A 17,018-nucleotide genomic window follows, 5' to 3' on the forward strand; every position below is an offset into this window, starting at 1 on the left:
ATATATATATATATATGTAAATATAATGTTACTGATTCTACTTGCAGTAAATATAATGTAGATAATGTCGATTCTAAACATTGATGCATTGAAAGTATAAGAAGCAAAAAACACATTTGCTGCTCATTAGTTGTAACCAGTAAGGGAGGAAACAATCCCATTTATGTTTCTGGCTAATTCATTGGTGCTTCTTTATATCTTTAAGCAGCATTTCAGAATTAACTTTCCTGTCCATTACAAATTCAACTTTTCATATATAGTGTGATAATGTTTATCTCATCCTATCATACGATTTAAAGTTATGTTTCTTAAAAATCTAAATTAAATAGCTTGGAATGTTTAAGTGTTATCCGTTGTGTTCATTGTTTGTGTTCAAAAATCATTTGGACAGGAGTAGATTTTACAGCCCAGGGACCTTACAGATATTTTTAGATTTGTTGCTCACTTTATCCTTGGCCTCCTTGTGTGTCCTCCCTCATCCTTCTTTTTGCCTTTATTAATCTCTCCTTTATTTCCTTCCTCACCTCCAAACTCCCCGCACCCAAAACATCTTATTTTAATTCCCCTCTGACCTTTCATTTCTCATAACTTTTTCTTCCATTTTTCCCCCATTGACCCCAGGCCATCTACTATGAGATAGGCTTCCTCATATGTGCAGCGGTGGGCCTGCTGTTCGCCATCCTCATGCCAGTTGTGGGGCTCTTCTTCTGCATGTGTCGCTGCTGCGACAACTGTGGCGGCGAGATGCACCAACGCCAGAGGAAGAATGCGGACTGCCGGCGTGGCCTGCTGGGGACATTACTCTTTTCCACCTCATTGGTCATCACGTGAGTGTGACAGAAACAGGGATGACAGAAATGTCCTCACAAGAATGCATATTGCTTTAAGAAGGTCTTTTAGCACATATAAACCAACCCTTCAACAGCATTGTGCTTGTAATTATGTTTGTGCACAGACACTCCAGACACTGTTCTCCTCTGGTCAAACACTCAGTCATCAGCCTTCACCATCCCCCCCATGTTGTTTGCTATATTTAGTCAAGTATTACTGTAGGTTCAGTGTGGCAGCATTCTTCATGCTTGTGTTCTGTCTAAGCTGTTGTCTCATATCCTGCAGACCATAGAAAATCCTCTATCCAGTCAATATACACTTATAATCCAAATATATCCCAGATAAACCTTAAAGGTATCTTTAAACATATTAATGAGTTTTCAATTTTTATGTTTTTGATGTGTTTAGGTGCTATAGACACCAGACATTTCTGCATGAAGGGGAAACATTTCCCAGATGACAATGCAGTGGTTGTTTCAAACATGAATTTATTTCTTTGGTCTAAAACTAGTGTAGTATGAGTTGTTATGCAGGATTTTATTGCTTCCTGCAGCTATTTATTGGTGAAACTCTGCCTGCCCTTCAGAGCTTTACAAGGCAGCTGTAACCAAACATTTTTGTAGAATATAAACCCAAAGGTCATTGTTTTACATCGTCTGCTATCTGTGTTCATTCTGGTTTTAATGTGTTGTTTATACAAAAGCATTTGTTTAATTTAAGCTTGCATTTGGATTTTTTTTGGTTCTATTCTGCATCAGTACATTAATTCGATTTTTTTTCTTAATGAATAAAAAAGATGATCCACTCCTCCAAATGGTTTTCAACTGAAGAATAGGGGTTTGCCCCCTTCAGGTCAGAGGAAAGCTCCTTTCTTAATTGGAGGAGTTCATGTACCTCGGGTTTTTGTTCATGAGTGAGGGGAGAATGGAGCAGGAGATCGACATATGGATCAGTGTGGCTGCTGCAACAATTCAAACGTTGTAAAGGTCTATGTGAGTTAAGAGAGAGGGCTGAGTCAAAAGGGAACCTCTTGATTTAATGGTCGGTCTGTTCCTACATTTACTGTCATTGAATTTGGATCATGACCAAAGAAAGGGATCCTGATACAAGGGGTTAAAAATGGGCTTTATCTGCAAGGTGCTTCCTTAGAGATTGGATGGAGAGGGAGGACATCAAAGTAGAGCCACATTGAGAGGAGTCTGCTTATGTCTCAGGGCATCCAAAGAGCAAAGGCCCAGGACACGCTGGGGAAACTGTGGCCATTTCACCGCAACATATTTATGATATTTATATTTGAGAAACCAAACAACCACAGATGCATGGCTCAACACAGGAGATCTACCTTCTCCGGACAAGATTCCGTGGTACATCCACACCTTCTGGACAACGGACATTCTTTTGAGGAACAGAATGTTGATATTTTGGACAAAGAGGACAGGTGGTGTGAAAGGGTGTGAAGGAAGCTATCGATATTTGTTAAGAGAGAAAAAACAACCTTAATAAGAAGGGGTAGACTCAGGTTTCAGCTCTCAAAAACCTACAATGCAGCGATAGAGTTGACTCCTGCAGGGAACCAAGACAACTCGCCTGGTCAGTCAGGCCAACAACGCCCCTAATGACTCCCCCCTTTCAGAGGTATCGACCAGCATCGCGTACTTTTTCCTGGATGGGAAGCAAAATGTCTTCAAACTTGGAAACCTAAGTCTAGTGTATTGTTTCTTAACTTTTTTGGAATGATAAAAAAAATAATGTACCAGTTTAATAATGGAGAAGCTATTAGTTAGCTTTATATTTGTTTAATATATAAAAGCAATTCATTTTATGAGGATTTGTTTATTTTAGAGCATCTATGCAAATTAAGAAACACCTAGAAAAACGACACTAAATTATATGATCTTCCACGTGAATCCCAGATTGTTCATGCTTCTTTGTCTTTTTTAAAAAGTGCCTTTTCTAAAAAGTCTTTATCCATGCTGGGTCAGATCCTGACGTTTGAGAAAGGAGGCAGGCAGTCAAGGCAGCAGAATAAAACGTTAGCTTCGCTGCATGCAGTTACCCAAGCTAATTTTGATGTTGATCAAAATCTGATTAGGTCCAAACCGTTTCACCTCCAGCTTCTCATCTCAAGGGGAAGCGTTGTTGTGCCCAGAGCGGCGCTCCTATACATCGTTATTGCAGAGGAGCTACTGTGCATGTACAACTTTTAAAAAGAGTCAATGAGCAAACATTCTTGCGTCCTAGTGTGGAAATATGTCACCAATCTGATGAAAAAAAATGAGACAGCTTTATTCGTTATTAAAGATAAAATATTTATCTTGCACATCAAAAAAATATTTATTAATATATTCTGAAATATTTTTATTTTATAATTTAATTTTGTTTTTTTTATTCCTTAATCAAGGTCATTGGGTGGGTGGGGCGGTGGCCTAGTGCCCCTATTGGCCAGCCGCCACTGCTTCTGAACATGCATCATGGTTAATTTAAAGGTGGCGAACTGTCTTACTGCAGAATGATCAGTCATCAGAGCGTAGCTGACTCCATCTATTTTCAGCAGAACTAGAAGCGCCCCCAGGTTTGCAAACATCTAGCATTTGCACAGCTTTGTGCATCTGCCCCTTGGAATCTTTTTCACTACTTTCTTTAACTTGGTTTACTTTGCACTCTAAGTAGCAGCTTGAAATGTATCACCAGTCTGAAGGCGTTGACAGAGCTTTAGTTGCATTTTGCGCTTAAATGCAGGAGTCCAGAAGTGTACTTTATTTGATCTACTTTGTCTTTCTGTCCTAATGTTACAAAAAAATTCCACAACAGTAACCCAGCAGCCCAGATACAGGAGTCTGCAAGTCACTTTTTTTAGTTTTATTAAATCTCCCAAGCTACAAGGGAGCAATGCAGCAAAAGCTCTAATGAAGCAATTACAAGCTGAGAAAGAGGCACCGAGCTCAGACACTGACTGCTTTTTACTGTCACAAGAAAGCTGACAGCTCACAGGAGTAGCAGTGCTGACATTTATTTCACAAGAAGTGTTGAAATCAGATTAAGGGGAAGACAGCAGCCAGGTGAACCTGGGAACATAAAAGGCAAAAAAGTATTGGTATAGAGCAAAATCAACTTTTTGCACATTCATAGTTGGAGGCAGTAGCACTCGCTGCTGAGTTTTCTTTTAATTAGTTTAAGGTGATCCTTTATTCTGGTAAAAGGAAGCTTAATATACTGTATAACTTAAAATCCAGTTTTATGAAGTGATTATAAATGAATTAAACAGTAGATTATACAAGACTAATGCACTAAATGGAGCAAATGAGAAATGCTGCAAATACACAAAACCTACTGCAAATACCTAAATAAAGGCTACATATTACTACATATTCCATAAGAATCAAGATATTTGTTCTTGAGGCTGCACGAAAGTATTCAAACTCCCAAAGTCCACCACTCTATAACACAGGTCGCTAAAAAGAATGGGGAAGCGGTACGGAGAGAAAGAACCAAGCAGGAGAGCTGAACCTAGAGGAATGAAAAGAAATATAAGCTGTTGTGGCTCTGCTACTGCTTGGAAAGACCGCAAACACTGGGGAAGTGCGGCGCTACAGGGGGTCGACCGCTGCAAGTGAGCTTAAGTGTTACGTTTAGCCGCTTAAGCCACCAGATTTGAGCTGTGCAATGAAAGTTTTAATTTTGACAGACACATGAAGCATTTTTGCTTTTCCAGCCTAAACACGCCCATCTTAATCACATCCAGTCGCAGTACTGTAGTCAGACACCCAGCAAGAAAGTTGTGTTTTCTCAAGAACAATCAACAGACAACCAAAGAAAAGATGGAGGGCACAAACTACATTTTATGAAAAGCAAGTTGAACATTTTTTCAATAAAACAGCAAAAGGCTCATCCGCAAAAGAAGATATGTTAACAATACTGAGATTGAGTGCACTTCTATTATTACAATCTAAACGGATACCTGGATATTAATAAATAGAGTTGGGGCTATTTCTTTAGGCTCATTATCACATCTACAACCTCAGAAAAGTTTAATATCTGATTTCAGTCCAAGCTTAAGGCTTGTATGGGACACATTTCCGAGCAACTGTACATGTTTATGCTAACAGCGTTAAAAAAAGGCAATGCATGAATCCTTGACAATACTAAGAAACAGTCTTAAGTTACAGGCTGAAAAGCTACATAAAGGGAAGTCTGTGTGTTCTCTCTGAAGCTGTATTAAAAGGAACTGTAATAGTTTTTCTTTTTTTACATTGGTTTGATTCCTTTGGCATCAATCTGCATTGATATTGGCCTGATTGTAGTTCAAAATTCACATCTTTAACTAAGTATGTATTTTTACTTTTAATTTCCTACTGTAGTGCTGGACCTGAGAAAAATACACTTGAAAAGCAATATGAACCTGAAAGCAGCAGCAGCAGCATCCTTCGCTTGTCCTCATCCGTCACAGTCAACAACCAATTAAAGTCAGATTTGCTGCAAGTAGAACCGATTGATGCAGTAATAATGAATAAACAGTGTCAGCTTCATTAGAGGCTTGTTGTTGCAGATTCAACATTTCTAAAGTCTAGATATCGCTTGATGGAATGTTTTTAGATTTACAACACACAACTTGAAACCTTTCAAGTGAGACTTTATTTTTTTATTTGTTTTCCTCATATATGAGTATATGGATTATTGCTGATCTACATATTTTGTAACACTGCATATTCTGCATATTACATCTGGGCATTCATGCATTCATATTATACTGACATGACAAGTTGTATTTTGTCTGCCAGCTACACTGATGCTGCCCCATGTATTATTAAAAGAACAGCAGGAGCTATTTGAGTCTCTCCTAATCAGCTCTGATTCACCATGACCAGTGCATGGATTTATAACAAGAAAATGAAGATCCGTCCTTTTGTTGCAGTCAAGTGGAAGAGCTCTGCTTTTGTTATTATCCAGCATGCACTTTAACTGTCTGTATTAGTTACTGGGTGTCCAACAGTATTAAGAAAATGGTCAAAATTATACGCTTAGTAAGCCATGCTTACAGTATGATGGTAATCAGATGTGCTCTAATTAAAGATAGTACAGATAGTTTGAGTATTGACTTGAAATGGCGGGCAGCAAGTTTAGTGTGAAACACTTACCCATATCTTTCAGGTGCCACACACTTTTCACATTAAGCAAACCATGTCAGCTAATTTGCTGTGTTCATAAACAGCTATTCATTTTACTTGAAACAACAATATGCCCAGATTAATCACAGTGTCCCATTTAAGCTAAAAAATAAATTTATCTGGGGTTTAACATGATTTCCTTCCAAAGTTTATTATTATTTAGCGTTTTATTTGCAAACATTTAAAGCGTGAATTAACCAAGTTACCAGTACAACATCCTTTGGCAACTTAATTAGTGTAAACTGCACCAAAGACTGGGCACAGTAATTACAACAAATGTTGTCTACATGAAGAATTTCTGCCACTTTTCCTTACATACAACAATATTTCATTTCCCATTGTCTTGATATTTCTGTCAGGTTCCAAACATTTGGGGCTTTTGATTTACTCGGCTTGGTGTAAATATCCGTCTGTTCAACAAATCCTAAACTAGCACAGTAATGGAGTTGACCTGAAACGTGGTGATGTCCTGGGGTTCCATCTCTTCTGGGTATTTAGACCAGGTTAGTGTAGCTCTATTTCAAAAAATGTGCAGCAATTATACTTCAACAATCTGGTATGGATTATAATGTTCAAACTCTCTAAGGCACAGCATGTTATTGGCAAAGATAAAGAACATCAGATAATCAATGCAAAAGAGGCTTCAAAGATACTGGTTTTTATCATTTTGACATGGAATAAAAAATAAAGTCTGAAAAATTTAATACTTAAAATTCTATTTCAAATTTTTTACTCTAGACTTATCCAGAGTAAAAAAGTTTTTTTTTTCCAAAAGGAAACTCATACATCCTATCAAATGGTTTCAAACCAAAAGAAATCTGTCCTAGGCTACCAGCTATTTATTAAATGCCGTCCTGATAGTCCAAGTTTATGTATTTATTTACTTTTCTGTCTTGGATTATGCTGCTGCAAAAACAAATAATAGAATTAAAGCTTTGACACATCTTTATTAATACAGTTCAATTCAGTTTATTTATATACTTGTTTATATCTATTTCACAACATATGTCATCCCAAGGCACTTTACAATTCAACCAGATCACACAGTCAAATTGATTCAAATATTTCTATCTAACGAAAACCAGTTGATTGTATCGACTCATTGACTCTTCAGCAATCCCTCACACTAAGCATGCTTGTAGCGACAGTGGAGAGGAAAAACTCCCTTTTAACAGGAATAAAGCTCCAGCAAAACCAGTGTGAGCTGCCATCTGCCGAGGCCGACTGTGGTTCTAAAAGACAGCAGCATAGATACAGGAAGAAGCAGAGATACAAAGGCAACTATCAACCAGCTCCACAAGCGGCTCCGTCCAGGAAACACACAGGCAGCCAGACAAGCTCTGAGCCAGCTCCCATGTCAGAGGATGAAGAGAACACATCCAGCCAGTCACGGTCAGAGAACCAGGACTACACTGAAAAACAGGCCGATCTAGAACATCTATAAACAAAGGTGTTGATGGCAGCAGCACAGCTAATATTTCTCTCCAGGATGGTGTCACAGCCAGAAAGGAATAGATGAGGCAAAGCTACCATGAGAAAAAGCAGAGAGAGCATAAAGATTAAACTAACATATTATGCAGATTTGGGAGAATAGAGATAGAATGAGGTAGAATGATGAAAAAGGGGTCCATATGTCTAGCCTTAAAAGTAGACATAGTGTCTGCCTCACGGACTAAAACTGGTAGTTGGTTCCACAGCAAAGAAGCCTGAAAACTAAAAGATCTACCTCCCATTCTACTTTTAGAAATTCAAGCAAAGTGCTCTGTTAAGAACATAAGGAGCATTCATATCTGTGATATAAGATGAAACTTGCCCATTTAGGGTTTTATATGTGAGAAGGAGGATTTTAAATTCTATTCTGGATTTAAAGGGAAGTCAATGAGAGGAAAGAGGATAGAAGATATATGATCTGTTTTTCTATTTTCATCAGAACTCTGGCTGCAGCATTTTGGATCAGCTGAAGACTTTTAACTACAGTTTGTGGACTTCCTGATAGTAAACAATTACAATAGTCCAGCCTTGAAGTAGAAAATGCCTGGACTAGTTTCTCAACATCACCCATGGACAGAATATGTCTAATGTTTGCAATGTTCTGCAGATGAAAAAAAGAAATTCTAGAAACCTCTTCAATATGGGATTTAAATGACAGGTCCAAAAATAAAAGCAAGATTTTTTACTTTACTTTTATTCTGGGTAATTGGAAGGTCCCTGTATGTAAGAGAACATCCTGCTTGCATAAACAAATCTTTGCAGTTTTAATATCTATAAAAGGTCCAGTCAGCATTGTTAAATTTGCTGCAGTGGTTTGATGGAACACAGCATGTTTTCAAATAAAGCATGAAAAACTTGATTCAAACATCCTGTTAAAAAAAAAAAAAAAGAAAATCTGGTTCAGATTGGATTAACATTATTCTCAGATAACTGCTATCATACTTTTTACTGAGTCCTGAGATTTTCTCGATTAAGATCAAAACAGATATCGATGAAAGTTGTTGCCTTTTTTCTTGCAACACCATGGAGTCTAAGCGCACATTTTTCTACTTTAAAAGCTCTAACATAGAAAGAAAATAAATGCTGACACATAGTTCCTTTTGTTAACTAAAGGTTACAAAATAGCACCTAATATCTGACAGGAACTCGATTACTGTCAAACCACCAGAATCGCCTTTTCTTCAAAGCTCTATGAGCTGGGCCCCCCACCCCAATCCTCCACTCACTCCCCATCCTATCCTTTTCATTATGGGTTCATCATTTGGGAATATCTTCTTGGACATAATATTATCAATATTTAAGATAATGAGATGTTATTTGCCACCATAAGAACTGTGGTTGCCTAAAGCAGTACTGTGTGAGCAAAGCTGTCAATGTAATGTCGAACACAATAAGCAAGTCAATGATTTGACACAAAAAGCCAAAGTTTTTATATTAAAACTATCGAGGAGAATGAAGACATTGTGCAATTACTGGGAAAAATTGAGATTTCCTAATTAAAACTTTCTTTCCCACGTCATCACAGTTTAATTCATTACATTCTTTGCCTCTATATTTTCCCAGACATGCCCCTCACAATCTAAATAACGAGAAATTCCAATATATTAATGAAAGCTCTAATTGATCACATTACAGCTCATTTCAAAGTATTCATTTTCCGAAGCTCTTGTGTTTTTCATGAAAACATCTTTATCTTGCTCTGTGGTTATTTGTAGGATGTACGCAACATTACAACATACAATTCAAGCATGTCGTTCAGGCTTCCCTAAAAATCTATAAGGTCATTAGTTTAGGGATAGAGAAAGTATTGCACATTGCACCTTTGAAGATAAAAGAAAGGAAGGGAAACTGCAGGGCTCTGTGATGTGGTATAGAGCTCAAGTAGATTCTCTATCTCTGCAACGCTAGTCTGGGTACTTATTCAGCCCCAAAAACAGGATTTCTAATGCAAATTGGTTTGTTTTGTCTTTTTTTGAGTCACTGTGTTTCAATACTCATTTGAACTAAAAAGACATTATGTTTAATTCATCAACTTTGACAAATAATGAACTACGTTTATGTAAAACAAGGAAAAAAGAGATATGGTTTGTTAAATCATACTTTTCTATAATGAAATTTCTCTACTCATAGAGGGGAATAATCCAACTCCCCTGTCCTTTTGATGCAGTTGAACTAGAATATCACACACAGCTATTAGTTAAAACAACCACTTCACTGCCTAAAAAGCAAAACAAAAAACAGCATGATTCTTTTGTGGTTTGTCATATTAAAATGGTAATATTTAATCAAATTCAGCACAGGTACTTTATGATAAAACAGCTAAATGGAACAGCTTTAGAATTATTTTAATTTGTCTTATTGTCTTCTGTTGCTTTTTGGAAAGCCTTCTTCCTTGGTATTTGTTATGCACAGACTTTGGCATTCATATCATCTCCCCCGGACTGTTCACAGGAAATTTATGTTTTGTTCTTTTCAACCTTACAAATGCGGCCATTCCAATGATGAAGAAACAGCTACTTACATAGAGCTATATAACAGGAAAGGCCCTGGCATGTTAGAGCGTATCCATTCATTGTCTGGTTATATGCTTATAGGGAACAGCTGATTGTAGCTGGACGCTGGGTTTACATACTGAGCCGGGGTCTCATTTATAAAGCTTGCTTATGCACAAAATGTTGTGATTCATAAAAAAAAAACACACCTGAAATCTGCAGTCCCTCTAATGAAGACTGACCCATCCGTACAGGTACGCATATTTTGGAGAGTGGGGCAAATTGCGAAACAGATGGAGACTGTGGCAGGAACTGTAGCTAGATTGCATCATCATTTCTCTCAGACATGTAATTTCACTTCTTATGAAATTCTAATCATACATCGACTTTATCAGATCCAAAACTACAGTGTGATAATATGCTGGCACTGACAGGTCCTGTCACCAATAAAAGACAAAACAAAAAAAAGCTTAATTTCAAAATTAAAGTCTGCCCATATTTAGATGTTTCTTCAACTGTCTTTATTGAATTATTAAATTATCATCTTTTTTATTGCTCAAGGTATTTCCAGAAATATATCAAAATAAATTAAGATATTTAACGTCTTACAATTTTAACAAAATTTATACAAATTGCAGTGTTAGTTTCTTTTTTTATGTAAAATATTATAATAATGAAAGGTTTGTTAAATACTTTTATCCAAGTTAGGTCTAGTTTCAGTCTTAGTCATATTTTTCATTCCTGAACCACTTTCAATTAAGAATTAGTCAGATTTTGTCTGCAGGAATCTTGCTTGTACTAAAAAAGATGACAGAATATTGCAATCCAAGAAATTAGTACTTCTTCACTACAGCAAGCCAGCTATATAAAACCTGAGTGACAACAAAATAAGCCAGACCTGGTCAACTAACCCTTACTTTCAAACTAAACGATTTTTATGAAACATCTTGCTGATTACTTGAATAACCAATATGCATTAAAGGGGTTACCACCAGTACATGGGCTATTATAAGATTCTAAATGCAAGCAAACCCACGGTAAAGTATCCCCGTTTTACGTTTTGCGGTATCAACACAATAAATTTAATTGACATCTTAAACATGGAATAGTTACTTTAACTTAAATCAGAAAAGGGCCAGTTATTCTTAATCCCGCTAAATAAAACTTTCAATACTGACTTTTTCAGTCATAAAACTGTTATTTCTAAATCTTGTTTATTGTTTCAATTTCAGAATAAACACCCATTATATTCAGTACTGGCAGAATAGGATTTCTCTTTACTGTGCTAATGATAGAGTAAGAATAACAAGCTTATATCAGCTGCTTAATTAGTCAGGATGTCTGCTCAGGCAGCCAGAAAGTTTTGGGCTGCTTAACAAGCATTTTGCGTTGCACATACATTATTAGGGTACATCTCGATAAAAATACTTACCGTAGCATCATGTGTACTTGTTCTCTGTAAAATGTTTTGATTGTATCTGCTCAGTAGACAAGGACAGGATGTGAGAGTACATTGTTTTGACTCCAAATTGTGTAACACAGCACATATACTGTATGTCCTACTGTATGGATTACGCTCTAATCTGTCTGTTCCCATAGATTATTTAGATTATATCAACACAAAAAAGCAAATAAATTAAGATATGCTTAAAGTAAAAAAACAAAACTTTTGGATAGTCACAGCATAAAAAAAGAGTTTGAGACTTAAGCTTATGTCTTTATTAGAGATGGGAGAAATGAGGGCCAGTTCCAGCAGTGTGAAACAAGGCTGAAAGGAGACTGTCCCTGCCTCGCAAACACAGTCACGCTGAATGCGGCCATTGTTAGAGTTTGTAAAAGCTATGGAGCCACCAGACCATGTAACACACACTTCCCAGCCCCGAAGTAGTGGCCTAGATTCTACAGTATTGCACTGGAGTCATGCTCTTCTTCATCTGCTTTTCTGAGTTTCCACCCTTAGGGAGGAGTTTCATGTGTCATTTGGCTTTTATTCAAACAAAAATTAAAGCCTTTTTCCACAGTTGTTCGAGATAAATCTTTTTCCAAGTGTTTGAATTATCCCCCTGGTCAAAAAAAAAAACACTACAGAGAAAAAAAAAAGCCATACAGACCTGTAGCCATTTGCCAAAGTTAAATGTATTAAACTAACCTGGAATCCCTTAAAATCTGTGTTGAGGCACCACCATATGATAGAGGCTCGGCTTCTCATTTTTAAGACCAAGATAGTGTAAACAATAAGAGGCAGCACTCATATAACCTAATGTATGCAAAGCCAGTTAGTGCTTTAAATAATATTGTGACCAGGATAGCTCTGAGTTTTTTAATGTTTCCACCACAAGCAACAAAATGTATTGTAGTGGAAATCTATTTGATACAACAACATCTATTTAGGTACAACACAATGTTGAAGTTGAGAGAACTCAACACAAGGTTTCAAGATATTTGCAAATCAAAATCTATAAGGTGTGGTTTCCATTGTATTTCAGATAAATCAACAGCCATATAAGTAGGGAATTAATAAGAGAAGCAATCATGGGAACTGAGGAGCTGTAGGAATTCCAACCTTGGGTCTGTGGTGGTGTATTATATGTTTTTTTCCAAATTAAGCCCATTTAAGCTAATTTTACTGACGGTTTGCAACTAAAAATACCCTTTACTACTACTTTACTCAACTCTCTTTAGAAAAATGGGATGTTGCTTTGATTATGATGGTATTATATGAGATTTTCGAAAAACATCTAATCTGTAGAGATTATGAAGCTTAAGTGTAAATTCAAACTAGAAGACTGTGATCAGCCTTACCTGGATCACCTGCTGGTGCCATGCCTCCAAACCTCAGCTAATGAGCCTCAGGACCGCACCCCTCTCAGAACCAATCGGCTTGCAAGATCTCCTTCAAGCGTCGTTAATGACGTCTCTCCTGCTCACCAGCTGTCTCTCTACCCACCTCCACCCCTTTTTCTCCCCACGAGGTGAATCTGGGGAAAGGCTCCATTCCATCCTGAGCTTGTTCCACCATGAGTATCTAGACACAAGGGGAAATCCTATCCTCTCTTTCTTAAATCCACTGATCTGATCAACCATCAGCTCTGAACACAAAGTTTTCAGCCGGTGTCCGACCGCCAAACAGCTTTATTAATTATGTCGAAAACGCTTCTATTTACAACTTCTCTCTCTGTGAGTCTCTCCAGGTGGAAATAAATCTAGAAATAGTGAAGCCTTGGGTGATGCATTGAAACATCACACAAATGTCCCCGAATTGGACAAAACTGAACAGCTGGCCTCAGTTTCAGCCCGTCTGTTTGTGACAGTATTCTCAAAACAAGCGAGGAGTGTTGATCATCCGCAGAAGCAAATTCTTTTTGCTGTAAGATAACTTGCTTGTTGCTTTGAGAGTGTTTTCATATGCCGGAGGGTATAAATGAGCAGAAAGTTTGAGGCACATAGAGGAAATGAAGATGGTTTTGAGAAACAACATCCAATTCCGTCCAGTTTAGTTTATTTTTTTCAAATCAGTAAAAAATAAGTTTTCCTCCTGAGGAAACCCAGCAGGTGGGATCAAGTCCCTGACTTGCAGCTTTTAATCCACCCCCGGATGAGCAAGTGGCAATATTGTTCGACAGCTTCCATTGTGTCATTGATATTGCATATTTCACCTTTACTAAACTATTTTATTATTCCGTGGAAAAGATTTCAATTAGACTGTTTTTAAAAAGAAAATATGTTTATTCCACATATATGTCTACTTGATAGTAGAATTCTTTTTGTGGGTAAAATCTAACAAAAATATTCCTCTATATATGTTGTCAAGGAAGACAGAACAGTTTAAAGCTCTTTGATAACTGCTTTGCTTTTCACTCAAAGACTCTTTGTTTAGCACTAGATTCCAGTGACCTTGCTGGGCATCAGGGAGACAAAGAGAAAGGGAGGTGGGCTGAAAGGGAGAGAAAGGGAACAAAGTGTAGATTCTACAGGCAGAGAATCTGAGTGTAATAGCAAACCTGAATTTCTCTGTGTTGAGTGATGTGTGCAGCTTTTGCTGAAAGAACCAATTGAACCCTGAGAAGAAAGAATGATATTATCAGACAAATATGTTTGAATTTTTTTCAGTTTCGTGAATGTAAAGATGATAAATTGATAAAACTGCATATTAATAGGATTGAAAGAAATTGAAACAGATGGGAGAGAAGGTAAAACAAAATATTTTGGTGCTAAAGTGCTGTTTTTCCTCTTCCAAGAAATGTTCCTCTTTCTTGAGTCCTGCTCTACTCATTTAACTCTTTCTTTTTAAGTAGATTTCAACCTATTCTGTTAAAGAGTTGGAACATGAACTCAGTCATTATTCACAGCAATTTGATCAAAACTGTAACATTTGTGGTGACAGAAAGTAATTATTGAAAGCATTTGTTATTCAGAGATCACAGCACTGATTTAAGATTTTTAGCTGTGCTTCTGTGTCAGCAGTTTGCCTTTAAAGTCAAATGTTCTTACTATTTGCATCAATCATGTTTTCAGAAGTTGTTTTTTACAATTCGTGGTTTTTGAGGATTTGGAGGAAGACAGGACCTTCCACAAACCCTCATGGTGGGAACCACCAATACTGGATGATGTTCTCTCCTTCTCTGGACTTTGTGGGTCTGCTATTAACAGTATCTTTAATATCACATGGATAATTCAAACAGTTCTGAACAATTTTTGGCCTGTCTGGTATGTATTTTGGTCTATGTATTTTTCTACAAATAGTTGACATTTCTTATTCTATTGGGGAATTCTTACCCTTTTTTTTATGGAGGTTGTGACTTGTTTGGCAAACTGGATAACGTAGCAGACTGTTAACCAAATGCATAAATGTGGAATATTTTTTTATAGGGTTAAGTTTTCAACCTTCAGATAGCTGAGTGGTCGAACCCAATGCGCCACAGCAGTCAGCTTCCCCACAGCTGACAACCTGTTATTCTGCAAATATATAGCAATAAAATGATCCTCGATGCTTTCTGATTACCTCATTAATCAATACCTATATTTCATCTATATTTATAGCTTAAAACTGTTAGTGGCAAGCATTATGGAACAATACCGCTTAATCCTTATGTACTAAGTTTGGGGAGTCAGATAAAATGTAAAACATTATCTCATCATAGCTATTCTAAACAGACATTACAATCCCTGCTGTGGAAAATGTCTGCAATTTAACATCACATCAGATTATTTTCTTGATGCCAGACTGTGACTAATGCAGCGGCTGCTGCTCAGAACACTGTAAGGATAAACTACACACACCATCTTCACAGCATCACATATGTACAAGCTGTTTTTCTACTTATGCACAACTGACGGCCCCTCTGCTTTTTTAATATAATGAGTCACAACAACCTCATCCATTTCTATTGATCTAAACATCCCAGCAGCATCTGAGTCAGTCCCTTTGTTATTCCTCTCAGCAAGTCATCTTACATCATTCATAAAGCTGCTTATTCCACTGAGGCATTTCCATGAAAGAGGTTTGCTGTGCTCTACAATCCCACTCTATGAATTCCGACTTCTTCAAACTCCATCAAACATCTTTTTTTTTCTTTTCTTTTTCTTATTCTGAGGCTAACACCTAAAGAACCACAGCGGTACTCACAGGAAAACCCAAAGAGACTTATAGAGGCAGGTACAGCTTTGAGGTGCTTAGCAGAAATTTCAGCTGGGATGAAAATGAGTCATGGAAACAGCCTAATATTATGGGCTAGCTCCCTTGATGTTACTGAAACTAATTAAGCCTTGTGAGCTATCCAGGTTTGTTTGAAGCATAGAAGAGACTCCCTCTATTGCCCTGCTTTTTGCATCTGTGTTTTTGCATGTCATTTATATTTGTTTGCAACCTGGGGACATTTGATTTGATGTCTGGTAACAAACTGTAATCATCACATTTTGCAGGAACTCATGATGGATTTGTATAATTAAAGTACCTTGGTCTACAGGTGCCTCTTATATAAAAAATAAAGGCAGGAAAGACTGACCCCTGCTGCTTATAGCATGCCATTATACCACTCTGTAAAACCTACTGCTTTTAGGACTGAGAAAGTTTTGTCACAAACAGGTCATTGTGTTTCCATCTTTCAACTGTTTGCAGGATTGGTGTTCTGTGTGCATATGCAGCCAACCAGAACCTGAGTTCTCAGGTGAAGAACATACGGCGGCTGGTCAACAGCAACATGAGAGACCTTCACACCTTTGCTAACGACACACCAATGGTGAGATGATATAGACACCTAACATCCGTTGCTGCCTCTCAGTAAATCACAAAATAATTTTGAATTTATGATTTGAGAAAGTCTGTCCGACAGTGAAACATATTTGCTCTCTTTATGGATGCATTACTCTAAGACATTTTCAAATCCACATTCTCTCTAAATGTGGATTTTAACTTAAAGCTTGTTGTACTTAAAACTTGTTCTCAGAAGACATGAATATGACCATTAATATGTAGTTTTTTATGCTGGAAAAAATATTTATTTTTGGAGAGATCACTGATTTGACTGTTGTCCAACAAACAGATATTGAAAGGAGGTCAGCATTACATGTTGGTGTTCGCTAAAGAATACATCCAATTTTAGAAAGTTAATTGGAAGGAAAAAGTGGCATAGCAGTTGTTACAGGTAACATTAATAACCATCATGAAGCTGTTACCCTAGGAGTTTCACGAGATATGGGGCCAGTGGTTTAATACCCACAAAGCATATACATATCCAGGACATGGCATGTATTACTTGTTTTATAACATATCTGAAGCAGTGATAATGTCAGCACCATCTTCTGTAAAAAAAAAAAAAAAAAAATGAGAAAAGAGCTTAACTGTGTCCCCGAGACTGGAGGAGGAGTGAAGATGAACAGACTCTACGTTGCTTGAAGTTTAGAGTGAAGTTTTTATATTAGTCAGGATTATGGCTGCCATGTCATCTGCTTGTGTTAGTCTAATGCATTTTATTGTGTCACTGTCACAAGTGTCTCAGGGAAATATTCAGCACTTTATGTTTCACTTTCTGATAAGTTT

At 37.2% G+C, this 17,018-nt stretch overlaps 1 protein-coding gene across 5 annotated transcripts in view; it reads left to right on the forward strand.

The window, feature by feature from the left end:
- LOC107089168 (prominin-1-A-like) overlaps positions 1-17,018 on the forward strand; it is a 95,551-nt gene that overhangs the window by 48,800 nt on the left and 29,733 nt on the right. For all 5 annotated transcript variants that reach the window (XM_015381810.1, XM_015381806.1, XM_015381808.1 and 2 more), the window contains 2 exons: positions 622-827; positions 16,098-16,218. In XM_015381810.1, coding sequence (XP_015237296.1) covers positions 622-827; positions 16,098-16,218 — 327 coding nt within the window. The remainder of the gene's footprint in view (positions 1-621; positions 828-16,097; positions 16,219-17,018) is intronic.

Source organism: Cyprinodon variegatus, unplaced genomic scaffold (genome assembly GCF_000732505.1).
Source record: "Cyprinodon variegatus isolate N-32 unplaced genomic scaffold, C_variegatus-1.0 Scaffold242, whole genome shotgun sequence".
Taxonomy (NCBI): Eukaryota; Metazoa; Chordata; class Actinopteri; order Cyprinodontiformes; family Cyprinodontidae; genus Cyprinodon; species Cyprinodon variegatus.